The sequence below is a fragment of the Panicum virgatum genome, chromosome 9K, assembly GCF_016808335.1.
Source record: "Panicum virgatum strain AP13 chromosome 9K, P.virgatum_v5, whole genome shotgun sequence".
Taxonomy (NCBI): Eukaryota; Viridiplantae; Streptophyta; class Magnoliopsida; order Poales; family Poaceae; genus Panicum; species Panicum virgatum.
The window spans coordinates 3,514,980-3,541,831 of NC_053144.1; the positions used below are offsets into that span (position 1 = coordinate 3,514,980).

Consider the following 26,852-nt stretch of genomic DNA (forward strand, 5'->3'; position numbering starts at 1 on the left):
AACTAGTACCATCATCCATCGACCCATCATCCCCTTCCACACGCCGCGCCGCGACCTAGCGCGTGCGCACCGGTCTAGCGCCTCGCGTGGACAATGGCGTGCGCGTTGGGTCACAGTCGCACTAGAGTCGGTCGCTGCTGTTCCTTCGCCGCGTCGTCCTAATTAGCTTGGCAACCTGCCAATCTCTCCGCTCCGCGTGCGCCAGCAAACCTGTTTGTACCCAACCCTACCGCAGCTACTGTCACAGGCAGCCACGCTACGCAGTTGGACAAGTTTCCTCGGCTTCCTCCAGATAGGGAACTCGTCAGGTCGGCGCTCCGGCCTGCATGTCGTGCCGGCTTTCAGGATCGCCGGCACACTGACCAAGCCAAAATTGGGTAAAGCAGAGCCGTTGCCCCGCTTGGGCTGCAGTTGAAGCCGTGGCGTCGTCGTCGGGTCGAGATCACTCACGGCCGCCGCGTGCGTTCCTTCCTGCCCCACACCACCACAACGGTCCGGTCTTTAAACACCCACACGCCACGTCAACGCCCAGTCGCCCTCGCCCTCGCCCCCCACGATAAAGGCCGCGGGGACAAAGCCCGCGTGCGCCTCCCCAAACGGCTACCTGAGCGACTCGGCTTCTCCTCCTCCACGGCTCCCCGCTCGCTCGCCATGCCGCCGAAGCGCGCGTGCCGCCTCGCGCTGCTGGCCGCGGCGGCGGCGTACCTGCTCTTCCTCCTCCTCTTCGAGCTCCCCTCCTTCTCCGTCTCCACCGCGGCTCCCCGCGGTGGAGACGCCGCCGCCACGCCCACGCACCGCGCCCGCCGCCGCGAGCTCGAGGCGGCGGCGGCCTCCGGGCTCCGTTCGCCCTCCCCGCTCCGCCCGCACAAGAGCGCCTTCCCGCGCCGCGCCCCGCTCGCCGTCTCGTCCGTCCGCTTCCACCGCCCCAACTCCTCCTCCTCCTTCGACGTCTCCGCCTCCGCTGCCTTCACCGCCGCGCGTCCCCGCCTCGCGCACCTCCTCTCCTATTCAGATTACGCCTCGCCGTCCTCCTCCTCCCCTTCGCCGTCCCCTTCCACCGCCGCCCCGGCCTCCTCCTGCCCCGCGACGGTCTCGGCGCCCGGGGACCGACTCGCGAGCGGCGGCGCGGGAGCGGTGGCGGTGGAGCTGCCGTGCGGGATGGCGGTGGGGTCGCGCGTCACGGTGGTGGCGCGGCCGCGGGCGGCGCGGGCCGAGGGTGAGCCGAGGATCGCGGAGCGGAGGGAGGGGGGCGCGCCGGTCATGGTGTCGCAGTTCATGGTCGAGCTCCTGGGCACCAAGGCGGTGCAGGGGGAGGAGCCGCCCAGGGTGCTGCACTTCAACCCCAGGATCCGCGGGGACTTCAGCGGCCGCCCCGTCATCGAGCTCAACACGTGCTACCGGATGCAGTGGGCGCAGCCGCAGCGGTGCGAGGGGTTCGCGTCACGGCCGGACGAGGATACTGGTGAGCTCGATTGCTTTGCTTTCTTCAGTTTTGTGCACTACCGCTTCGTTCGGTAGGACATTAGGTTTGCTTGTTAGAAAGAATAATGTCTGAATTTGTTAGTTGTTTCCTCAATTCATCAACCAAAAGATAAAGGATTTCTTTATCCTCACGAATGTAGCTCGAAAAGTTGCCTTTGTAAATTGGCTTGAAGCTTAAGTTATGGTATTGACCTTTCAGTTGACGGGGAATTGAAGTGTGAGAAATGGATACGGGATGATTACAGCAGCTCAGAAGAGTCAAAGATGAAATCGTGGTTGAGCCGTTTGATTGGTAGGCCGGGCATCGATTGGCCATACCCATTTGCAGAGGGCAAGCAATTTGTTCTGACCATAATAGCTGGTCTGGAAGGCTACCACGTCAATGTTGATGGCCGGCATATCACATCGTTCCCTTACCGCACTGTGAGTAGTCATGGTACCTTGTACAGGCTGCGAAATTGTTCCAGTGCTGTCTCAAGATTTAAGTTACTAATGGTGGTTAATTGTTTGCTCGGCAGGGTTACAATCTGGAGGATGCAACTGAATTGTCTTTGAAAGGAGACCTTGATGTTGAGTCCGTCTTCGTTGCTCATTTGCCCAGTTCACCTCCTAGTTTCTCTCCACAGAGTTATCTCGAGATGTCTGAACAGTGGAAGGCTTCACCCTTACCAACTGAACCTGTGGAGCTTTTTATTGGCATCCTTTCAGCTGCTAACCATTTTTCTGAGCGTATGGCAGTTCGGAAGTCATGGATGATTTCTACCAGGAGATCATCTAATGTTGTTGCTCGCTTCTTTGTGGCTCTGGTAAGTTTGGCAAATGAATTGTTAGGGTAACATTTTTCCATGTGAAATCTAATAAAAGAAAAATGCTCCGCAGAATGGAAAAAAGGAGGTAAATGAAGAGCTGAAAAGGGAGGCAGAGTACTTTGGGGACATAGTTATAGTGCCATTCATGGATAACTATGACCTTGTTGTTCTGAAAACCATTTCCATTGTCGAGTATGGGGTGCGTAATTTAAATCTCTGGATGAATTTATCCTGCTTGTTCTATGAGCTTTAATTTCATTTGCATAAAAATTCCCATGACATTGCAATAATTTTTCAGGTGAGGGTTGTTCCTGCAAAGCACATAATGAAATGCGACGATGATACATTTGTCAGAATTGAATCTGTTTTAGATCAAGTAAAGAAGGTCCAAAGTGGGAAGAGCATGTATGTAGGAAATATAAACTACTACCACAGGCCTTTACGGTCTGGGAAATGGTCTGTCACATATGAGGTGAGACTCTATTTTCTATAGAGTTAAAGAATATTCGTATTTCAGTGTGCTGCCCCTTCAAAATGCTAGAAAACCCTTTTAGGTGGTCTTCCTTATGCTAGGTTGCTGAATTAGCATGAATTCAGCATGTTAATTGTTGGATCATCAGGAATGAGCCCTTCCTTAGTCTCATTAATATCGTTATTATATGGTTTATCCTTTTCAAATACCATGAATATATTAAGGAATTGAAAGTAGCACCTTTGGCACAACATAATATACGGCATAGCTACATAATCTGTTGCGGTGACACTATATGTTCCATGAAACCTTAAATTGTTGGCTTCATTTTGTCTTACCCCATGTTGATGCTACATAAATTTGATCTAGTTTTTCTGTTTCTAACAGGAATGGCCAGAGCAAGTATATCCTCCTTATGCTAATGGACCTGGCTACGTGATTTCATCAGATATTGCTCAATACATTTTATCTGAGTTTGATAACAAGGCATTAAGAGTAAGTACAGCAGTTATACCCTCTTTCTATCTCTTGCCATTGGGTACAGCAATAGTGCTTTGTCATTTTCTGAATAATGGAGTATGCAATGTGTGATTTCTAATGGCTACGTTTTTTTTCTTACACAGCTATTCAAGATGGAAGATGTCAGTATGGGCATGTGGGTTGAGAAGTTCAATACCACTCGTCAGCCTGTAGAGTATTTGCATGATGTCAGGTTCTACCAACCTGGTTGCTTTGATGGTTACTTCACCGCGCACTACCAATCCCCACAGCACATGATTTGTTTGTGGAGAAAGTTGCAAGCTGGAAGCGCTCAGTGCTGCAATGTGAGATGACAACGGCTAACACATCACTGGAGAACAGATTGATCATTGTGCGCTTCAGTCTGAACAGCCTGTTTGGGATCATCGAGAGACAGACAGCCCAAGGATGAGTTTGAGGCATAACTCTCTGAACTTTTGTCAGTTGTCACCATTTATTCGTTCATTCTTTTGGTCCGTGGTTGATTCAGCTGCTGATGCTAACACTGGAGATCCATTTTCCTAAAACTGTTTCTGTACATGTCAAATTTATTTGACCTAGCTACGATAAGAGCCTGATTGTTATTTATGTAATTGTTGTATACCCACCATTTGTGTATATACCATCTTGTGTGTTGACGGCTACGAGAATTTCTAGCTTTCGGCTGATGAGGTGTTTTTGGTTTAAACTTGTGCTTGCATTCTCTCTTCACCTCGACGCAGAAATAATGCATTATCCGTTTGTTCTTCCCCTACAGTTATCGGGGCGTTTTCCTGGTCCATCATGCTCATCGACCACAAGATACTCTTGGCGGCATCAAACAGGCAGCATGTTGGCCAGCACTTCTAGAAGGTCGATGCACTTTCCTGTTCACGCCGACCTGCTCTGCTTTCCCAAACCTGACGAAACCGAGTGCACTAGTTTCTTTTTTTTATAGGCTGTGTTTAGTTCCGCGAAAAGTTTCCAAAATTTTTTACTGACGGAAATCACATCAAATTTTACGATACATGCATGAAGTATTAAATGTAGTTAAAAAATATAACTAATTGCACAATTTGGTTGTAAATGACGAGACGAATCTTTTGAGACTAATTACTCCATAGTTGGACAATAGTTGCCAAATCAAACTGAAATGTGCTACAACAACTTTTTCGCAAACTTTTCGCGAACTAAACACACCCATATACTAAGAGTGCACTAGTTTCTGACGAAACTGAATCTTACATGAACAGAAGGCTGAATATTCAGAATGCTGAACTATTGACAGCAGGCACGGCATCAAACGACCAGGCTGAATATTCACAACAGCTGGCTCTTTCTCCGACTGGTCGTTTGATCTCCTCGCGAGTTTTGCGGAGGGTTTGTTTGTACAGGGTTCCGACTACGGACCCCCAACAGGCAACAGCTAGCCAGTAGATTGAGATCCACGCCATTGTTGTTTGCACGCCGTCCGACTATGATCACTAGTACGTGATTTCCATCCAACTACGTATTTATAAACAGTGGCCGCAAGCGCCTTGCGCCACGCACATTCACCTGCGATCTCCATCTCCCCTCCCCTGTCCTCTCCGCCTCTCTCGCCACCAGAACTCGAGAGCGCGAGAAACCAGCTCCATCGACATGGCCGCGGCCGACGACGCGTCGTCCGTCGCGCTCCTGCGCGGCCTGCGCTCCGGCGCCGTCGACTCCACCTTTGTCCACCGCGTCGACGTCTGCTCCGCCGCCCCGGCGGACCTCGTCGCGAACCTGGAGCCGGTGCCGGGAACCAACCTCGCCGGAGACGACGGGTACAGCAGCGTATGGTACTTCTACTGCCTCAAGCGTTACAAGAACGCCCAAGGCAAACCGAGCGGACACAGGCAGCGCGCCATCGCCGGCGGCGACGCGTGCTGGCACTCGGAGACGCGCCCGAAGCCCGTCAAGGGTCTGGCCGGCGCCACGCTCTGCAACCTGTCCTACGGCCGCAAGGAGGGCTCGAGCAGATCGTTCAACCGTTTGGGATGGTGCATGACTGAATACGATGAAGAAGGCGGCGATGGCCACGTCCTGTGCAAGGTTTATCGCTCGTCGTCCTCCCTTGCCAAGGGGAAGCTGAAGACGTCGTCAACATCCACCAACCCCACCTCGTCCGAGCAGGCCTCTTCTGCCTCCAAGAGAAAGGCGACGGCCGACCACCCTCAGGCGCGGCCGAGCAAGATCAGCCACGCGCAGGCCTGCGCCACCACCAGTAGCTACGCCTGCGTCGACCAGGACTTCTATCAGCATGTGGATCATCAACTGCAGGAGCCCTTGCTTACTGACGACCAGATCACGATGCCAGTGGGCATAGATTACGAGTCCCTGTTCCTAGCTGAGGAGGAGCAGGAGCAGGTTCAGCAGCAGAACACCATGGTTACAGCCGAGGTGGATCAGTTTCAGCAGAACACACTGGTGACCACAGCCGAGGAGCAGCAGCTTCAGCTGAACACCATGGACGGCTTGTTGGGCGACCAGGGGTACCACGATTACGGTAGCTGCTCCGCGAACACCCGGTTCACCATGGACCAGTCTCTGGAGAACATTCAGTTCACCATGGAGGAGTTGATGGGCGGCCCGGACCACGGCGAGTACGGTGGCTGCTCCCCAAACACCCAGTTCACCATGGACGAGATGTTCAGCAGATGCTGCGGCCCGCCGACAGCAGTGGCACCAATGGATGCTGGCTTCTTTGACGGCCTCGCCTTCTGATTCTGATGTGTAGTGTAGCACTAGCTATAACTAGCTGCTGCCTGAGTGCTTTGCTTGCTGCAAGCAAGTTGCGGCCGTTGCTGTTGTAAGACATTAGAGCAATTTAACATATTGATCTTCCCATTTCTCCTTTTTCACTATATAGAGAAATTCCCTTTCTTAATTTCAACATATATGGAAGAAGTAATCCAGCAGATTGATTTTCTCCTCTTTCTATATGGAAAGGGAGATGTGATGTCTCCCCTTTCTATTGGGGATTGGAGAAAAATTATTGGGGATTGAAAAAAAAATAAAGGGGAAAGGGAGATGGAAAACCAATCTGCTGGAGTAGATTTTTTCAACATCAATTCCCTATATTGAGAAAAAGTGAAAAGAGGAAAGGGGAAGATCAACCTGTTGGAGTTGCTCTAAGACTGACTCGATGTTGCTGTTATTTTCGGGGGAGTGCCCGTAGTCATTGCCCCGGGGACGTAGGTCAAATTGGCCGAACCTCGTTAACAAATATCGTGTCTCGTTCTGTTTGCTTACGTGGCACTTTCATATATTTATTTACGTTCATGGTTATTATCGTGTTCATTAATCTGAGGCGACTGATGTGTTTGTATATTGGTGGTATTCTAACATGGATTTATAATGTGCATATCGCCACAATCTAGAATTTAATTGTTCTGCAGTTGGTCTTTAATTTGTCAATTCATATCATCTGCTCTGTTTTTCTTTTTACAGTTGGTTTCTAATTTTCTACCAATTCGTAGTCTCTGCAGTTGTCAAAAATTGCAACAAAAAAAAAACTGTGAATGGAGTTCTAGTTTGATCCTTGCGTCGCAAAGATAATAATAGGACTGGATTTCCTCCGTTTCATAATCTTCTTAAGAATCTCTGTCCGATGTCTGAAGAAAGAAAGCGCTCGTGCTCAGGCAGCAGCCCGACCATAGACTGCAAGTAGATGAAGAACAGATACAGCTATATCAGTAGTAGAAGAATCCGCTCGCAAGTTGAAATTTGGAAACATATATGATATATCTTTCTTTAAAGACCTAAAACGGGGGGGGGGGGGGGGGGGGGGGGTCATCCGGAATATCCCGGCCATCGGATCGCTCGTGGATGTCTCGGATTATCTAGAAGGCTCGGCAATTTTATAAAAAAAACCCTCAAACTTTGTCAAAATTAATAAATAGTCCAGCCCACGCTCAGTTAATTTTATAGAAGGAAAAAGTTTAATTTACTCCTCTCAACTATAGCCAAAGTCTGAATAACCCCCATAAACTATTATTTGGTTTAATTTACCCCATAAACTATGTCATTTAGTTTATTTTACCCCATAATATAATTTATCTTTTTTGTTTCTCCTTATACAAGTTGAATTTTAATTTCAAATTTTACAGAGTAGTAGTGGACATCATAATGCATATTTTAAAAAAAGTTTTATAATTTTCCACCATTAGTTTTCATATAATTTTGAACTCCAATGACTAATTTATTATTAAATATCCTAACCAATCAAAATAATGATAAAAAAAATTATGATTTATTTTTCTAACATGTGTTATGGTGTGTACTACCACGTTGTAAAATTTCAAGTTAAAACTCCACCTATACATAGAGAAATGAAAAAGACAAATTACAGAGTGGGTAATTTGAATCAAATGGAATAGTTTGAGGGGTAAAATGAACCAAACAATAGTTTAGAGGGTTATCCAGACTTTGGTTATAACTGAGGGGAGTAATTTAGACTTTTTTCTTTATAGAAACCCCTTTGAACTTTGTAGAAATAGCATTTGCTCAAGCCACCTCGCAAACAGTTTTACAGCAACCCCCTCGAGCTTTATAGAAATACAATTTGAACCACGTCATCGGGAATTTCTCGGCCGTCGGATCGCGCATGGATGGCTCGGATTATCCATGAGGCTCGGTAATTTTATAAAAAACCCTTGAACTTTATTAAAATTAATATGTAGTCCAGCCCACACTCAGTTAATTTTATAGAAACCCCCTTGAGCTTCGCTGAAATAGTATTTGCTCAAGCCACCTCTCAAATAGTTTTACGGTAACCCCCTCGAGCTTCATATAAATATAATTTTAATCAAACCAACTCCCAGGCAGTTTTATGGAAACCACCGCTAACTTTGAATGAATGCCAGCAGGTCTGCCAATTTTACAAAACTCCCCCAAACTTTATCAAAATTAAACTGTAGTCCAACCACTCCGACGACAATTTACTGCCCCCCGTGCTTTTCATAAATACCATTTATTGAAGCCACCTCTCCGGCAATTTTACGACAACTCTCTCGATCCAGCCACCTCTCATGTAATTTTATGACAACCAACCCGCGATTCATGCATTTTTTTACAAACCCAATCTCTACAGCAATTAATCCACGCTCCATAGACTTTTACGAAAAAGGCCCTAAACTTCCTAAAAATGTACCCACAACCCGAAACATTGCAAAAAAGACCCCCCATATTCATGACGATCAACCCATGGCCCCTGCATTCTAACTAAATAATAATACCCTAAAGTTTCTATAAATTAATCCATAGCCTAAAATTTCGCGAAAAACATTCCCAGCTTTCGTACCAATCACTGGGCTACAGGTCATGGCGTGGCAACGTCGCGCTAGTCTTTTAGTTGAGTTACTATATTTGTATATGTCAACGTTTTTTCTTCAGTACTCCTAGTTCTCTGCCTAGAGTCTAGACCATGCTGTGTACTGTATAACTTATGTATAGCGATCGAGCAATATAAACTCAAGGCTATTAATTCAGATATTCCTTGTACAATCTCAGAACCACCGGACCTGTGAACTTCATTCATCAGAGCCACAGATACACAAGAAGTTTTCAGATAAATCAGACTGAACTTAGGTTGAAGATTTGTACTAGCGAGGTGGGAGCAGATATTTCAAGTCCTCATGGTCGCAGTCTCGCAGATGATGTCCTGCTCTGCTACGCGAATACTCCTAGGAGGTGGCGTATTCGTATCCGATACGTGTCGGATACGGATACGCCCCGGATACTCCTCGGATACGTTTCTAGCTGTATCTTGAAAAAACGGATACGTATTTGCTTGGATACGCATATCCGATACTTTTGGGCCAGATGGGATACAGCCCAAAGCCGTAATCAGCCCACCCAAATGCTGTTTTGGTAGTAAGAGATGATACAAAATGATGAACTTGCTGCAATAGAACTAGATGAGCAGCAACTGAAGAACCCCTTGTTGAATCAGTTGTGCTTTTAGAGAAGGCTAGTTATAGAGGTAATGTTATATGGACATGCAAGTATTACACATCTGAGTATATGGGAAGTTACTCAAGAGTAAAATCTCACTTGCTGAATATCTATGTGATATTTATATATAATTATTAATTATCCTAGCCGTATCCCCGTATCAGTGTTTTTTGGGAAAGTGCGTATCCGCGTATCCGATACCTATCGTATCTGATACCCGTACCAGTATCCGTGTAACAACATAGATGTCCTGCTTGTAAGTTGACCTCTTCAACCGTTCGACGTGGTCATCTCTGCCGCGTTCTCTAAACTTGCGCGCGGCGGGCGGCCTCGCCGCCGTTCTGTTCAGTGCCGGCCGATTCAGACAATGCCGCAGAGCTTTCGCCACCTGGTCTGACGATCATATATATCTGCTGCAGATGAGACCTTGAAGTTGAAGCAACGTCGTAGCAGCTAGCTAGTCCCCGACAGGGAAATCAAGCTGACCAAGCCAAAATGGCGATTCCGGCGGCCCGGGCGCCCGGCCCGCACCGCACGGACGAGCAACGGGTGTTTTACGGAGAGGTTGCAGTCCAGCTCGGTGCAGGGGGCCTGGTGCTGTGGTGGTGCGCACGGTGGCACGGGTGGCCGGCTGTGTGAAGTGAACTGTGCTAGTAGCTGCCAAGTGCCGAACTGTGGCAGAACCGCTTAAATTATCCCGGCTCAAGTGCGTAAACCATCACCATAAAGGCAACATTAGCTTAAACGCACTTGAAACGGAACAATTTTTGGTCTGTCGGGTAACGTCCCGATACAACCACCGATTCTCGGATCGAACAAGCATATCTCGCACGAAGGCGAGTCCAGAGATATTACAACCACAATTTTACAACACAGGCATATTAAAGATTACAAACCGGTTCAAAAGATTATTACAAAACCAACTTAAGTAAAACAGTTATACAAAACAAAAGTGTAGACTCAGAGTTTAAACAGCGGAAGATAAAACACGATAACTACAACACGTCGCAAAAGTATACCAAGCTAGCCCAAGCATGGTATTACTCGTCACAGTCATTGCCGGCCGAAGACGTATCCCATTCTACGGACCAGCCAGGAGGCAAAGCGCAAGGATAGGTCAAGCTAGCGATCTGATCCTCAAAACTCATACCTGAAAAAGGATTTCAACAGCAAGGCTGAGTATTCTAATACTCAGCAAGACTTAACCGACAACGGGTATAAGTAGCCCACCTTAGCTAGACTATGCAGGGCTTTGTAAGACTCTGGTTTTTCCTTTGCTGAAAAGCAATAAAGAGTAGGTCCTTACTTTCAAGTTTTAGCTTCAAGATTCTAGTTGATTAACCATTCTATGTAAGCATCTACTAACCAAACATGGTGGAACTTCTAAGCAAGCATCAAGATTAATAAGAATATTGTTGCTCTTATTACTCTGTGTGGCAAAGAGATCAAGCAGTCTCATTTCATCGTGAGAGGCGGACGATTCTGAATCGAAATTCAACCTTGCAAGGGTAACCTAGCACACACGTCTGGAATACCGTCGGGTCATTCCCAAACAACCGTTAACCTTTCTTTCCGGCTTGTGGATAGTGCCACTCTCCCCGACTACAGGGCTCCAAGGCCGAACCTTGTCCCTAGAAGTCGTAGTGTTGCGCAACATAAAATAAAACCTATCCCTACTGAGAGAGTGGGAGGTATATCCACTCCCCGGTCCAATCGGCTACTAGGCTTGCCGCGTACCATATTTACGGCATGTGACTAGTACTTTCAAAAACTTAACCAGCACTACCACACACCGCGACCTTAGCAAGTTCATCAACACAGACGGGGTCTCACATAGGACATGATATCGAACACAACCCCGTCCGTCGTCCTTATATTGTTAACAGAAAGTAAACAAGCAATTCCTATAAAGCTCGCGAGTGACAGGCAATCACTCGACTTTTACCGCTCCTATAAGCTTAGCAGATAGTCGAACTCAGGTCTAGTGTTCAGTACATAGGTTCCTAGGATCATGCATCTAGGGTTTCAATTCAAATCCTAAGAACTGTAAATGCACAAGTAAGTAATAACAGTAAATGATAATAATTTGAAATATAGGTTATGTCCGGGGCTTGCCTTCTCGGTAATTGCTAACTATTTCAGCGCTAGGCTCTTCCGAACTTTGGTTCGGGGCTTCAGTTAGTTCCGCAGTGTTCACTTGAGCTTCGAGATCACCTCCGTCAGACTCCGGAATCAACTCGTACGTCCCGTCTGACAAAGTAGTCGTATCTATATGTAATGCAAGAACAACATTATAAACAAACATGGGCAATCGTTTATAGAGTAGTTAAATAACAAATTTAACTACACAAGGCATCATGATCAAAAGCACAAAAGAAGTTAACTAACTTCATAAAAAGAGTGGTGGCGATTTCCTATACAAATAAGTCATAGTTTGTAAATAAATCAACAAATCAAAGTACAAACAGTAATAAAATCTACCAAAATTACTCTAAACAGAACATGAATAAAATAATCTACCCTACAAAAATCATGTCAAGAAATGTAATCATTTAATCACAGTAAATCATTTACTCAGATAACATCTAGAACAAGCAAGAATTACACAGGTCAAACTAAAGAAGATCAGAAGCTCAAAATTTAACATGAGATCTAAACAGGGATGATCTAGCTGCTGTGAATTTTTCATGATTTTATCTGCACGGAATTAATTCAGAAAAATTAAACTAAACAGACATCAGTTTAGCAAGATTTAATTTTTGCTCCTGTTCTAGACATGAACTAAAGCTCAAACTTCCTGGACAAGCTAACATACTCCAGAAGAACACTCATGAATATTTTCATGATTTATTAAGAACAGAAACTATTTACCATGAATAAAGTCTATTAAACAAAGATTAAATCAAATAAATAGCTACAACAAAGAACTGATCATGAAATTTTTATAGCAAAGCTAGTGTAACATGAGTAAACTACCACCAAAATTTCAAAGCAAAACAAGCTTTCAAGCATCAGATAAGAAAAAGATTAAAGAACAAGTAGTTATACACCTAGTAACACAAAACAACATCTACAGCAAAAACTTGCAACTAAGGCCTAACATATTATGGTTCTACTGCATAGAGCTCTTCAAGAGGACTCTAAAACATCCAGATTTGCTATTTTACAAATTTTCTACGAATTTATACTGAATTTCAAAGTTTACAGCAAATCCTAGCAAACAAGTCCCTGAAGGCACTATTCATATGTGTCTTGGGTTTGCAGACAGCCCCCTGGGCTTCTTCGAATTCAAAACCGAAGGCCCTTGGCTGGGTCAGAGAGAAGGGCGACGGTTGACCGGCCAAAACCGGCGAAGGGAGGCGTCGGCGGCGTAAAGGGAGAGGTCAGGGAGCTAGAGGGGACCACGGCGCACCAGTAGATGCCCGAAATCGAGGTCGGGGTGGCCTGGGGTGGCGGCGCGACGCGAGCAGGCGGTCGGCGGCGGAGGAGAACAGCGGAGGCGGCGCTCTGGTGAGGGATTGGCGGGAAGAAAGGGTGGGCGAGCTGCGCGGGGGCGAGGCGGTGCTAGCTAGGGGGTCAGAGAGGGCGGAGGAGCGGCGGTGAGGCGGCTCCGCGGCGGCGTCAAGCTTGCCGGAGTACGGGATGGAGCGGCGGCGGCGTTCTATAGCGTGGTAGCGAGGAGAGAGCAAAAGGAGAGGAATAGGTCGCTGGGGTCTTTAAGGTGCCCGTGCGCGCGCTGGAAAAGGTCCTGGGGCTCGGCGGTGAGCTCGCCACGGCGGCGTCGCGGTGGCGGCCGCGAGGAGGTTCTGGGCGCGTGGCACGGGCTGGAGAGGGCCAGCGCGAAGCCAAAGAGCGGTGGAGAAGGTCCGCGCGACGCGTGGGCGACGGAGCACGACGACTTAATGGCCGGGAAGGCCGGGAAGCCTCTCCACGGCGCCGGCGTCGGCGCCGTCGGTGGGCGGCGGCGAAACAGAGCAGGGGTGGGGAAGAAGGGGATAAGGGCGATTTTGCAATTTCCAAAAGTTCCAGGGACTAAATTGTAAACCAGTGATAACTTTTAAACCAAAGCTCAAATGGAAAAGTGCCCAACATGAAAGTTGTTCAAAATCTCAAGATCTACAACTTTGATGTTGTGCAAAAATTTATTTGACCAAAGATTCAAGAGCTAAAATTAAAATCATTGAAGGGATTTTGAAATCTAGGAAATTTGTCTTTTTCAACGTAAATTCACTTACAAACATAGACTTACAAGCAAAAATTGATGCCATGCAATAAATGCACTGAAATTTTGCACAAACACCCTCCACAAAAGCTATAATCAGAAATAACTATATAAAGGACCTTGCATAAAATCATAATTACACATATACCCTTTCATAATTACAAAAAGATCCTTTTTAAGTAATTCTAGCACATGATGCATAGCAAACCTACCCAATTACTGTGCAGACACTTAATTAATTACTGTGTAAACACCCGGGGTGTTACAGCCTTCCCCCCTAACAGGAATCTCGTCCCGAGATTACAGGAAGAAAAGGGTGCAAAGAATTGGTACCTGGATTGGTCCTAAGAAAGTCGGGAAAGTTTCTTTGAAGAAAATTTTCAGTTTCCCAAGTAGCTTCTTCTACAGTATGCTGATTCCACTGGATCTTGTACATTTTAACTTTCTCCCTTCTAGTACTTCTTTCTTTGGTGTCAAGAATCTTGATCGGATACTCCGTATAAGATAGATCGGATTCAATTTCGATATCTTGTGGTTCAAGGATTTCAGTAGGTACCCTGGTGCACTTCCGAAGTTGTGAGACATGGAAGACATCATGAACGGCGGCCAACTGAGATGAAAGTCGAAGTCGGTAGGCAACGGGTCCATAAGTTTCGATAATTTCAAATGGTCCAATGTATCGGGGTGCTAATTTTCCTTTTAAGCCAAAGCGTTGAACACCTTTAGTAGGAGATACTCGCAAATATACAAAGTCTCCTACCTCGAATTGTAAAGGATCTCTCCTTTTGTCTGCATAACTTTTCTGTCTTGATTGAGCTGCTTTAAGATTTACCTGGATAATTCTGACTTGCTCCTCTGCCTCCGAAACTAAATCTGGCCCAAAAATTTTGCGTTCCCCAGCTTGTGACCAATTCAAAGGAGTTCGACACCTTCGACCGTATAATGCTTCAAATGGGGCCATTTGCAAGCTAGATTGATAACTGTTATTGTATGAAAACTCTGCCAGTGCTAAGCACTTAACCCAATTCTTGCCATATTGAATAACACATGCCCTCAACATGTCTTCAAGGATTTGATTGATTCGTTCAGTTTGCCCATCTGTTTGTGGATGATAAGCCGAACTACGAATCAATTTTGTTCCAAGGGATTCCTGCATTTGCTCCCAGAAACGTGCTATAAACTGAGGCCCACGATCAGAAATAATCGTCTTTGGAATGCCATGTAAACGAACAATCTGGTCGAGATAAATCTCTGCGTACTTCTTGGCAGAATAAGTGGTGTGTACTGGAATAAAATGAGCGGTCTTGGTGAGTCTATCAACGATTACCCAAACAGAATCATGCCTATGAGGAGTAATGGGTAAACCAACGATAAAATCCATACTGATGTCCTCCCATTTCCAGGATGGAATAGATAAAGGTTGGAGAGTACCAGCTACTTTCAAATGACTAGCTTTAACTCTTTGACAGACATCACACTCAGAAACATATCTGGCGATCTCTCTTTTCATTCGAGTCCACCAGAAATTTTGTTTGAGATCATGGTACATCTTGGTACCACCGGGATGAATCGAAAACTTCGATAGATGTGCTTCATCAAGGATTTGCTTTCTAAGCTGATGATCCTTAGGTACCACCAGTCGGGATTCGAACCATAGAACTCCCCTATGATCCACTCTGAAACATTTATACTTTGCTTCTCCCTGTGATAACTTTTCCTTGATAACCTTGATACCCTCATCATGTAATTGTCCCATGATGATGCTATCATGAAGTGTAGGCTCAAGGGATATATGGTTCAAACTTCCTTGAGGTACCATTTCTAGGTTTAACTTCATCATTTCCTGGCATAGAGTTTCATTGAATGGTTCTACAGATAGGCAATGGCATTGTGACTTGCGGCTGAGTGCATCCGCAACCACATTAGCCTTTCCTGGATGATAATGCACTTCTAGATCATAATCCTTTATCAACTCCAGCCAGCGTCTCTGTCTCATGTTGAGATCCGCTTGAGTGAAGATATATTTGAGACTCTTATGGTCAGTGTAAATATTACAGTGAGTTCCCATAAGATGATGTCTCCACATCTTAAGAGCGTGAATAACCGCTGCTAATTCCAGATCATGGGTCGGATAATTCTTCTCATGATCCCGGAGAGCTCTTGATGCATAAGAAATAACCCGGTTGTCCTGCATAAGCACACAACCAAGTCCCGTACCCGACGCATCACAATAGACATCAAAAGGTTTAGTACTGTCCGGTGTAGACAATACTGGAGCGGTAGTCAATCTTGCTTTAAGAGTTTGGAAAGCTTCTTCACACTTATCATTCCAAACAAACTTTACTCCCTTCTTCAATAACTCCGTCATAGGCTTGGCTATTCTGGAGAAATCAGTAATGAATCGACGATAATATCCAGCTAAACCAAGAAAACTGCGAATTTGATGAACTGAAATAGGAGATTCCCAATCCATCACTTCTTGTACTTTAGTTGGATCAACAGATATACCATCACTGGAGATAGTGTGACCTAAGAATTTCACACTGTCCAACCAAAATTCACACTTGGAGAATTTGGCATAAAGATGATGATCTCGTAATCGTTGGAGAACGATACGCAAATGTTCAGCATGATCTTCTTCATTCTTGGAGTAGATTAAGATATCGTCAATGAAAACCACGACGAATTTATCCAGCTCCGGCATGAAGACTGAATTCATCAAGTACATAAAATATGCTGGGGCGTTGGTAAGACCAAAAGACATAACCAAATATTCATATAGTCCATATCTGGTAGAGAAAGCAGTCTTTGGAATATCACAAGGCTTGATCTTTATTTGATGGTAGCCAGAACGAAGATCAATCTTAGAGAAAACCTTAGCTCCAGCTAACTGATCAAACAGAATATCAATGCGGGGAAGAGGATACTTGTTTTTAATAGTGACCGCATTGAGTGGTCGATAATCAACACATAGCCTCAAACTATCGTCTTTCTTCTTCACAAACAAGGCTGGACATCCCCAGGGTGAAGAACTTGGACGTATAAAACCTTTGTCAAGAAGGTCTTGGAGTTGGACTTTCAATTCTGCTAATTCATTTGGAGGCATTCGGTACGACCTCTTAGAAATAGGGGCGGTACCGGGTTGAAGTTCGATAACAAACTCGATGTCCCTATCAGGAGGCATTCCAGGTAAATCATCTGGAAATACATCCGCATACTCCCACACAATAGGGATATCTTCAAGTTTAATTCCTTTTGCGGCATAAGCACAAGAGTTAATATACTCTCGTTGGGGTAGATAGAGTATGGTGGCTCCTTGATGTGGTGAATCTATCTCGATAGCTCGGGAAGAGATATCTAGTAGTACTTTATGTGTAGTCATCCAATTCACACCTAGAATAACATCCATGCCTTCTAAATTCAGCAAGATCAAGTCTGTCTTTATCAATTTGCTACCCAGCTTAATTGGCACACATCTAGTGATTTGATTGGAAGCTATCTTCCCACCAGGGGTTGTTATCATAAAAGATCCCTTAGTATGACAAAAATCCAATCCTAATCTTGCTCCAAATTTGGCACTTATAAAACTATGCGTTGCACCAGAATCAAATAATATGACTGCGGGTTTATTGTGGATAGAGAAAGTACCCGTCATTACTGGTGCTCCTGCTGGAAGGTCTGCAAGAGTAGTGAAATTAACTCGCCCTTGCCGGACTTGCACTATTTGCCTCTTGCCCTTGCCCTTGTTGTTGTTGTTGTTGTTGTTGTTGTTCTGATTAGAGTTTTGCCCTGGATTGTTTCTTCTGGGTTGTGGACAATTCTTGGCAAAATGAGAAGCACTGCCACAGTTGAAACATCGATTATTACTATTCCCACTATTGAACTGTGGGGCATTCGGCCTTGGGCTAAACTGCTGTTGTTGCTGTTGCTGAGGCACTGGAGGTCTGAATCCTCCCTGTTGCTGAGGCGGCCTAAAGACAAACCTACCCACTGGGGCATTTCTTTGTGGAGGCCTAGGTGGAGTATTTTGCACCAGGCGATACCTCGGTGGCTGAGCACTCGAGGGTCCCGTTGGTGCCTTCCGCTTTTTCTCAGCACGATGTGCAGCAATACAATCTTCCTGTGTAATGGCCATATTCACCAGCTCATTATAGGTATGGGGCTGAACCAAGTTTAAACGTTCCTTGAGCTTAGTATTGAGGCCACGACGGAAACGATCACGTTTCTTGGCATCAGTATCAGCATGATGGCCCGCATATTGGCACAGATGATTGAAGGTCTGTGCATATTGAAGAACAGTGCGGGTTCCCTGATCTAGAGCCAAGAATTCATTCAACTTTCTCTCCATCAGTCCATCCGGAATATGATGTGATCTGAATGCAGTTCTGAATTCCTCCCAAGATATGATATGTTCAGCAGGCTGCATTTCACAATAATTATCCCACCATATACGGGCAGGACCGCGAAGCTGTTGGGCGGCAAAGGGGGCCTTGTTTGCATCAATACATGGTACCGCTAACAAAGCAAACTTGGAATTGATTGTACGAAGCCAAGCATCGGCATCCAATGGGTCATCAGCTTTGCTGAAAAGTGGAGGTTGGGTACCAAAGAATTCCTGGTAACCCGCTGGTTGTGCCTCCCGTCCTCCATACTGTTGGCGTGGCTGATTTTGTTGCCCTTGGACTAGCTGGCGAAGCAACTCTGTTTGCATGGCCATTAACTCGGCCAGATTTGATGGGGGTGGCGGTGGTTGCTGAGATCCACTGCCAGTTTCACAACCAAAGCCATCAGGAGTTCCGCGTGTATGACCAACCATCTGTAATCATGGAAGACATCCATTAGATACATATTTCTCGCTTCCAAAATCAATGGTACGTATAATGATCATACATTTGGATAAAACAAAATCAGCAAAAATGTGACTAGATGCGGTGTAGCACAATGTGCACAACACATAAATGTGCAACCCACAAAAATTCAAAACTGGTCAGCGGCTAGATAGCTTCATGCTTCATCGTATAGAGACTCCATGCTGAGAGCAAAGAGTAAAGAAAATAACCTATCAATTCGCTCTTCATCGCTATGTACTATGTTGCTAAACAACAGAGATCATAGAAGGGGTTGGACTAAAATTTAGTCTCACAGATTCAACATGCTAACATTTGATGAGCACATATGTCACAAAATTTGCAACCTCTTGTATTCATCAAACGGCGTGAAGATGCACAAATAAAGAGATTTGCTAAGTAGAAAGATTATGATTTCCAAACTGGTAGTCGCTACTTATATTACATCAAAGCAGCCTTGTTTTTACAACCTAACATCGCTTAACCTTACCACATATAATACAGCAAGTGGTACTCCTCCCTAAGGCTATTTTACAATAACATCTTCCCTATATACATATGTTACAACAAGAGAACACAACTATCTAGGACAAGTCTAAGACGCCTAGAAGTCGTCGAGGTTGCCCACAGAAGAGGCGCTGCCGGAAGAAGAGTCGTCCGGCTGAGGGTTAGGCTCAGCAAGTGCGTGCTCTGAATCTAAGTCAGATACTCCCTCAATCTCCTCTGGGTCCTCCTCTGCTGCTGCCGGCTCAGCTGGGGCATCTAGTTGCTCCTGGAGCATACCAACATGTGCTAAAGCATCAGCCCAATCTGCTTGCAGCTCATTCACCTGCGCCTGAAGAAAACCGATAACTGTGTTGCGCTGCTCTATCTCAGCACCATACTCCATAGCCTGATGCTCAAACTGTGCAATAGCAGTGTCCCTCCCAGCAACGGCATCCTGAAGTCCCCCAATCTGAATATCCTTCAGACGAAGGCCTCGCTGAAAACTCTGGGCCAAGTCTATCACCTGGTCCATGTGTCGCTGCTGAAGTATCTGGTAGTGAGACTGGGCATTCATATATCTAACTACTGCCTCGATAGTCTCATCCGCTACATCACCAATCAAGTGCCCAAAGTGTGTGACCCTGAACAGCCACTCTGCATTGCCAGCACTAACTGCTGGAAACAACCCAATAGGATATGCTGCTACCTCCTCGGGATGGTGCTCACAAAAAGTGGTGATAGCGTTGAGAGCTGCTTTCTCAAACGCATCCACAAGACGATACCCAATCACCTCGATCTCAATCGGTGGCCACTCCAAGGTGGGGTGCTGAGGAATGGTCATCTTAACTCTGTTCTTCTTAATTCCATCCTCCGAGAACTGGCGTCCCGTGTACTGGGGTGGATCTGGGTAGTGGAAGATACGAAGTGAATCCCAAAGAATCCTCGGAAAACCCTCCCAGTACAGACAATCGGTATGAGCATTTCCCTCCTCATCCCAAAAGATCTGGGAACAAGTCGCCATCTGAATCAAAAAGGATTCAAATGTGAGTAATACAATTATCTCAAGACTTCTCAAATAAAGCTTTAAGAAGACTGCGGTAAAACAAATGTGATTCTAATTCACAAGATGATATGATTCCAACTCAAAGAATAATAAACCACAATTGGTACTGGTTCATCATTTGAGATTCTAAGGAATGAAAAGATCCCTATAACAACAAGATGGGGCTTAGGAGGAAGGCATGACTCGAAACCATATTTTTCATCTAAGGAAACCTAAGCATCGTAACAAGCATGCTACTAAAATCAGAGTTTCACTCACTCATGTTTTAAGCACACTAACACTTATCTTATAAGGATTCATACTAGAAATTCCTTAAAAAGCTTATGTAGCAACTTCAACTATCATGAACCAATCAAACATCAACCAGATATGTATGCACGTCCTGACCGTCCTCACAAGATAAACAATTGCCAACTATCGTTGGGCTTACGTGGTTAGCACGGTGGTATACATAAATACGGCTCTCCCTATATAGCTAGTCGATACATTCTAACCGTTCTTAGCTTATCGAATCGCGGTTAGTGTACCTGCATAAGATTGACAGAACATATATATATATCCAATGAACCTTTCATGCCAGCAATCATGAAAGCGTTCTCAAACATTACCGCTCACTATAGAAGCGGCAGCCATACAATTTCCGCCGTATGGCCAACGTTAGCATACGCTACTCAGAGGCGTATTCACAAATTTCTTTACTCCCAATATAGTCGACCGAGGTCGGTATATTGGCAGCAGCTCAAGTAGGTCACTGCTTGAGCGCAGCGTTCGGTTCGCATCACCGACGGGAAGGTCAGACTCCCTCAGCTGACTGAGCACACTTTACTTCCAATATAGTCAACTAATCGTTGGTATATTGGGAGCACCTCAAGTAAGCCACTGCTTGAGGGCAGCGTTCGGCTCGCATCACCGACGGGAAGGTCAGACTCTCTCAGCTGACTGAGGATCCTTACCATCTTACCTCACGTAGGTGCGTCGTTACAATAATAAGAGTTGCTTGTGAGTATGGTTTGACAAAATGTAAAGTGCTGGAAGTCAGATAACATAAACCATACAGAAATAACCACCTAGTAATTCCCATAAATTCCCTAGGACTTTACGTTCTAAGCACAACTCTTAACGAATCCAATGTAGTTTTCCGAAATTCTTTATGGTTCCAATTTTATATGGAAATCGATTTTTAAGGTTCCAACACCTCTGGTATATGCTTGTAGCTCTGATGCCAGCTGTGGCAGAACCGCTTAAATTATCCCGGCTCAAGTGCGTAAACCATCACCATAAAGGCAACATTAGCTTAAACGCACTTGAAACGGAACAATTTTTGGTCTGTCGGGTAACGTCCCGATACAACCACCGATTCTCGGATCGAACAAGCATATCTCGCACGAAGGCGAGTCCAGAGATATTACAACCACAATTTTACAACACAGGCATATTAAAGATTACAAACCGGTTCAAAAGATTATTACAAAACCAACTTAAGTAAAACAGTTATACAAAACAAAAGTGTAGACTCAGAGTTTAAACAGCGGAAGATAAAACACGATAACTACAACACGTCGCAAAAGTATACCAAGCTAGCCCAAGCATGGTATTACTCGTCACAGTCATTGCCGGCCGAAGACGTATCCCATTCTACGGACCAGCCAGGAGGCAAAGCGCAAGGATAGGTCAAGCTAGCGATCTGATCCTCAAAACTCATACCTGAAAAAGGATTTCAACAGCAAGGCTGAGTATTCTAATACTCAGCAAGACTTAACCGACAACGGGTATAAGTAGCCCACCTTAGCTAGACTATGCAGGGCTTTGTAAGACTCTGGTTTTTCCTTTGCTGAAAAGCAATAAAGAGTAGGTCCTTACTTTCAAGTTTTAGCTTCAAGATTCTAGTTGATTAACCATTCTATGTAAGCATCTACTAACCAAACATGGTGGAACTTCTAAGCAAGCATCAAGATTAATAAGAATATTGTTGCTCTTATTACTCTGTGTGGCAAAGAGATCAAGCAGTCTCATTTCATCGTGAGAGGCGGACGATTCTGAATCGAAATTCAACCTTGCAAGGGTAACCTAGCACACACGTCTGGAATACCGTCGGGTCATTCCCAAACAACCGTTAACCTTTCTTTCCGGCTTGTGGATAGTGCCACTCTCCCCGACTACAGGGCTCCAAGGCCGAACCTTGTCCCTAGAAGTCGTAGTGTTGCGCAACATAAAATAAAACCTATCCCTACTGAGAGAGTGGGAGGTATATCCACTCCCCGGTCCAATCGGCTACTAGGCTTGCCGCGTACCATATTTACGGCATGTGACTAGTACTTTCAAAAACTTAACCAGCACTACCACACACCGCGACCTTAGCAAGTTCATCAACACAGACGGGGTCTCACATAGGACATGATATCGAACACAACCCCGTCCGTCGTCCTTATATTGTTAACAGAAAGTAAACAAGCAATTCCTATAAAGCTCGCGAGTGACAGGCAATCACTCGACTTTTACCGCTCCTATAAGCTTAGCAGATAGTCGAACTCAGGTCTAGTGTTCAGTACATAGGTTCCTAGGATCATGCATCTAGGGTTTCAATTCAAATCCTAAGAACTGTAAATGCACAAGTAAGTAATAACAGTAAATGATAATAATTTGAAATATAGGTTATGTCCGGGGCTTGCCTTCTCGGTAATTGCTAACTATTTCAGCGCTAGGCTCTTCCGAACTTTGGTTCGGGGCTTCAGTTAGTTCCGCAGTGTTCACTTGAGCTTCGAGATCACCTCCGTCAGACTCCGGAATCAACTCGTACGTCCCGTCTGACAAAGTAGTCGTATCTATATGTAATGCAAGAACAACATTATAAACAAACATGGGCAATCGTTTATAGAGTAGTTAAATAACAAATTTAACTACACAAGGCATCATGATCAAAAGCACAAAAGAAGTTAACTAACTTCATAAAAAGAGTGGTGGCGATTTCCTATACAAATAAGTCATAGTTTGTAAATAAATCAACAAATCAAAGTACAAACAGTAATAAAATCTACCAAAATTACTCTAAACAGAACATGAATAAAATAATCTACCCTACAAAAATCATGTCAAGAAATGTAATCATTTAATCACAGTAAATCATTTACTCAGATAACATCTAGAACAAGCAAGAATTACACAGGTCAAACTAAAGAAGATCAGAAGCTCAAAATTTAACATGAGATCTAAACAGGGATGATCTAGCTGCTGTGAATTTTTCATGATTTTATCTGCACGGAATTAATTCAGAAAAATTAAACTAAACAGACATCAGTTTAGCAAGATTTAATTTTTGCTCCTGTTCTAGACATGAACTAAAGCTCAAACTTCCTGGACAAGCTAACATACTCCAGAAGAACACTCATGAATATTTTCATGATTTATTAAGAACAGAAACTATTTACCATGAATAAAGTCTATTAAACAAAGATTAAATCAAATAAATAGCTACAACAAAGAACTGATCATGAAATTTTTATAGCAAAGCTAGTGTAACATGAGTAAACTACCACCAAAATTTCAAAGCAAAACAAGCTTTCAAGCATCAGATAAGAAAAAGATTAAAGAACAAGTAGTTATACACCTAGTAACACAAAACAACATCTACAGCAAAAACTTGCAACTAAGGCCTAACATATTATGGTTCTACTGCATAGAGCTCTTCAAGAGGACTCTAAAACATCCAGATTTGCTATTTTACAAATTTTCTACGAATTTATACTGAATTTCAAAGTTTACAGCAAATCCTAGCAAACAAGTCCCTGAAGGCACTATTCATATGTGTCTTGGGTTTGCAGACAGCCCCCTGGGCTTCTTCGAATTCAAAACCGAAGGCCCTTGGCTGGGTCAGAGAGAAGGGCGACGGTTGACCGGCCAAAACCGGCGAAGGGAGGCGTCGGCGGCGTAAAGGGAGAGGTCAGGGAGCTAGAGGGGACCACGGCGCACCAGTAGATGCCCGAAATCGAGGTCGGGGTGGCCTGGGGTGGCGGCGCGACGCGAGCAGGCGGTCGGCGGCGGAGGAGAACAGCGGAGGCGGCGCTCTGGTGAGGGATTGGCGGGAAGAAAGGGTGGGCGAGCTGCGCGGGGGCGAGGCGGTGCTAGCTAGGGGGTCAGAGAGGGCGGAGGAGCGGCGGTGAGGCGGCTCCGCGGCGGCGTCAAGCTTGCCGGAGTACGGGATGGAGCGGCGGCGGCGTTCTATAGCGTGGTAGCGAGGAGAGAGCAAAAGAAGGAGAGGAATAGGTCGCTGGGGTCTTTAAGGTGCCCGTGCGCGCGCTGGAAAAGGTCCTGGGGCTCGGCGGTGAGCTCGCCACGGCGGCGTCGCGGTGGCGGCCGCGAGGAGGTTCTGGGCGCGTGGCACGGGCTGGAGAGGGCCAGCGCGAAGCCAAAGAGCGGTGGAGAAGGTCCGCGCGACGCGTGGGCGACGGAGCACGACGACTTAATGGCCGGGAAGGCCGGGAAGCCTCTCCACGGCGCCGGCGTCGGCGCCGTCGGTGGGCGGCGGCGAAACAGAGCAGGGGTGGGGAAGAAGGGGATAAGGGCGATTTTGCAATTTCCAAAAGTTCCAGGGACTAAATTGTAAATCAGTGATAACTTTTAAACCAAAGCTCAAATGGAAAAGTGCCCAACATGAAAGTTGTTCAAAATCTCAAGATCTACAACTTTGATGTTGTGCAAAAATTTATTTGACCAAAGATTCAAGAGCTAAAATTAAAATCATTGAAGGGATTTTGAAATCTAGGAAATTTGTCTTTTTCAACGTAAATTCACTTACAAACATAGACTTACAAGCAAAAATTGATGCCATGCAATAAATGCACTGAAATTTTGCACAAACACCCTCCACAAAAGCTATAATCAGAAATAACTATATAAAGGACCTTGCATAAAATCATAATTACACATATACCCTTTCATAATTACAAAAAGATCCTTTTTAAGTAATTCTAGCACATGATGCATAGCAAACCTACCCAATTACTGTGCAGACACTTAATTAATTACTGTGTAAACACCCGGGGTGTTACACGAACCACATGTGAGTACTCAAAGTGAACGGTTTTATTAGTACTCCTGCAAAACATTCGACGTACTTGCCAAAGCAATGCAAGCTCCAGGACCAAACGGAGCTAGAGCACGGACATGCCTGCAGGAAAGAGAAACCGAGGTTAAAACTCAGCTATGAGGTTCTCTGTAACGATTAAAGAAAGTAAGCGTGTGTGCGCGCGCGCCTTGAACAGAATCAGAAAAGACGTAGGCCCGTCTAGCAGGGTTCCGACTACTTCTAAAACGGTTCCGTATGTGTTTTTTATGATGGAACTAAAACCGTTTTGAAAAATATTTTGGTGAAACAGCAATGTGAAGGTAAAACCAGTCAAAACCACATTTTGTGGCTGATGGAACTAAAACCGTTTTGAAAAATATTTCGATGAAACAGCAATGTGAAGGTAAAACCAGTCAAAACCACGTTTTGTGGCTCCATCCCGCCACTAGAAGCTAAAATGAGCTTCGTGGACGGCTTCACGCCTGAAGCCGGTCTAAAAATATTTGTTTGGCATAACTTAAGTGAAGCTCCCTGTCGGGTATCATAATTAGGTGCACCCTAATCAGGGGACTAAAATTACCCTAAAAACGCAAACACATGTTAGACAACCGGGCCCACGAAAGCCTACAGCCTCCTTCCAATCTGAGAGAAAGGAAAAGACTCATAAAAGCCCAATACACAGTACGGCCCATCCGCACCCCCTCGAACCCGCGGGGCAATCTCTGTCTTGCTCGAGGCCACCCCGTCGAGGCCCTCGACCGCGCCCCGCGTCTCCGCCTCGCTCGAGGGTAGCGAGCCTACCCTCGGGGGAGCGGAGCGTCTCCGCCTCGCTCGAGGGTAGTGAGCCTGCCCTCGAGGGAGCAGATCGACTCCGCCTCGCTCGAGGCCACCCCTCGACGGGAAGGACAAACGGTCCTTCCGCTCACCCACCCGCCGTACGGAGGCATTAAATGCCAACCACTCCTCCACAGCGCCCGGGTCAGACGGCGTCAGGCCGCCATTCCCCACAGTGGCTGTGACCGGAGTCCCGTCCGCCAACTCCGGTCACTGCTCCGCCATTCCGGACACTGTGGCGATACTGTGGGAACCTGCGACGCAGTGCAAGACATGCTCGGCACTGCTCCAGCCACTGTGCTGCCAACTCCCCATACCTCCTTCAAACTTTCCCCTCCGCGGAGCCCTCGAACGGCATGAGCACGACCCTCGGAAGCGGCTCCGGCCTTGACCAGGACAAGACCCTGGCCTGCAGGACCCTCGGAACGTCGCCACGCCACGCCTGGAGGACGGTACCCTCTACAGCAACGACCACGCCGCCCGCTGGAGCTACAAGGACGCCGGCGCGATCTCCGCAAGGCCAATGACGATGCCCAGGACGACTGCCACGTCAGACGCCGTACATCACAATATACTTTCCACAGTGCTCGACCACTGCGCCCCCGCGATTCGGGGAGAAGACGACGACTTCCACGATCTCCTGTGCATTTACACCGCCCCTCCTTGTGTCTATAAAAGGAGGAGGCGGGCTTTACCTTGGGGGTCGGTCCATCTGGTAGAAAACAACACTCAGCACTGCTCACAGAGCCCAAACGCTCTTCTGAGTCCTGATATCGGCACTCGCCTCAATCAACTCCTCCTCTAGCAGAGACCTGTGAGCTTCCCTCCCTCTCTCGCCTCGCTTGTACCCCCCTACTATAGGCACCCCCGGTGCAAGACAGTACAGTGCTCCCGCACACCTCTTTGCTGGATGTACGGCCCCACGGCCGGAACCAGGATAAACCTGTGCGTGACTGTGTTGCCTCTTGCATCAACATCTGGGACGAGGAACATGCAGCATCATCACTAGTTGGGTCCGGACCGCCGGGTTAGGACGCCGACAGTTGGCGTGCCAGGTAGGGGCACGCCGTGTGACGTTTCTCTTTTGTTCCTATTTGA

General features: G+C 46.0%; 2 protein-coding genes across 3 annotated transcripts; both read left to right on the forward strand.

Moving 5' to 3' along the window:
* The first annotated feature begins 396 nt into the window (after window positions 1-396).
* Window positions 397-4,198, forward strand: LOC120649405 (hydroxyproline O-galactosyltransferase GALT6-like). Of its 2 annotated transcripts, XR_005665249.1 has the most exons (8): window positions 397-1,462; window positions 1,682-1,905; window positions 2,001-2,288; window positions 2,362-2,490; window positions 2,590-2,763; window positions 3,151-3,258; window positions 3,387-3,701; window positions 4,040-4,198. XR_005665249.1 is itself a non-coding variant. In XM_039926197.1 (7 exons), the coding sequence occupies exons 1-7, from the start codon at window positions 652-654 to the stop codon at window positions 3,594-3,596; spliced, it is 1,944 nt and encodes a 647-aa protein (XP_039782131.1). In that variant the 5' UTR covers window positions 397-651; the 3' UTR covers window positions 3,597-3,950. The 2 variants fall into 2 exon arrangements, 1 of the variants encoding a protein (XP_039782131.1); XM_039926197.1 differs by lacking the exon at window positions 4,040-4,198 and having other exon boundaries at window positions 3,387-3,950.
* Window positions 4,040-6,100, forward strand: LOC120649406. Its single transcript, XM_039926198.1, has 2 exons — window positions 4,040-4,134; window positions 4,515-6,100. Exon 2 carries the CDS (start codon window positions 4,903-4,905, stop codon window positions 6,007-6,009), a length of 1,107 nt encoding a protein of 368 aa, XP_039782132.1. The 5' UTR covers window positions 4,040-4,134; window positions 4,515-4,902; the 3' UTR covers window positions 6,010-6,100.
* Window positions 6,101-26,852: the final 20,752 nt, after the last annotated feature.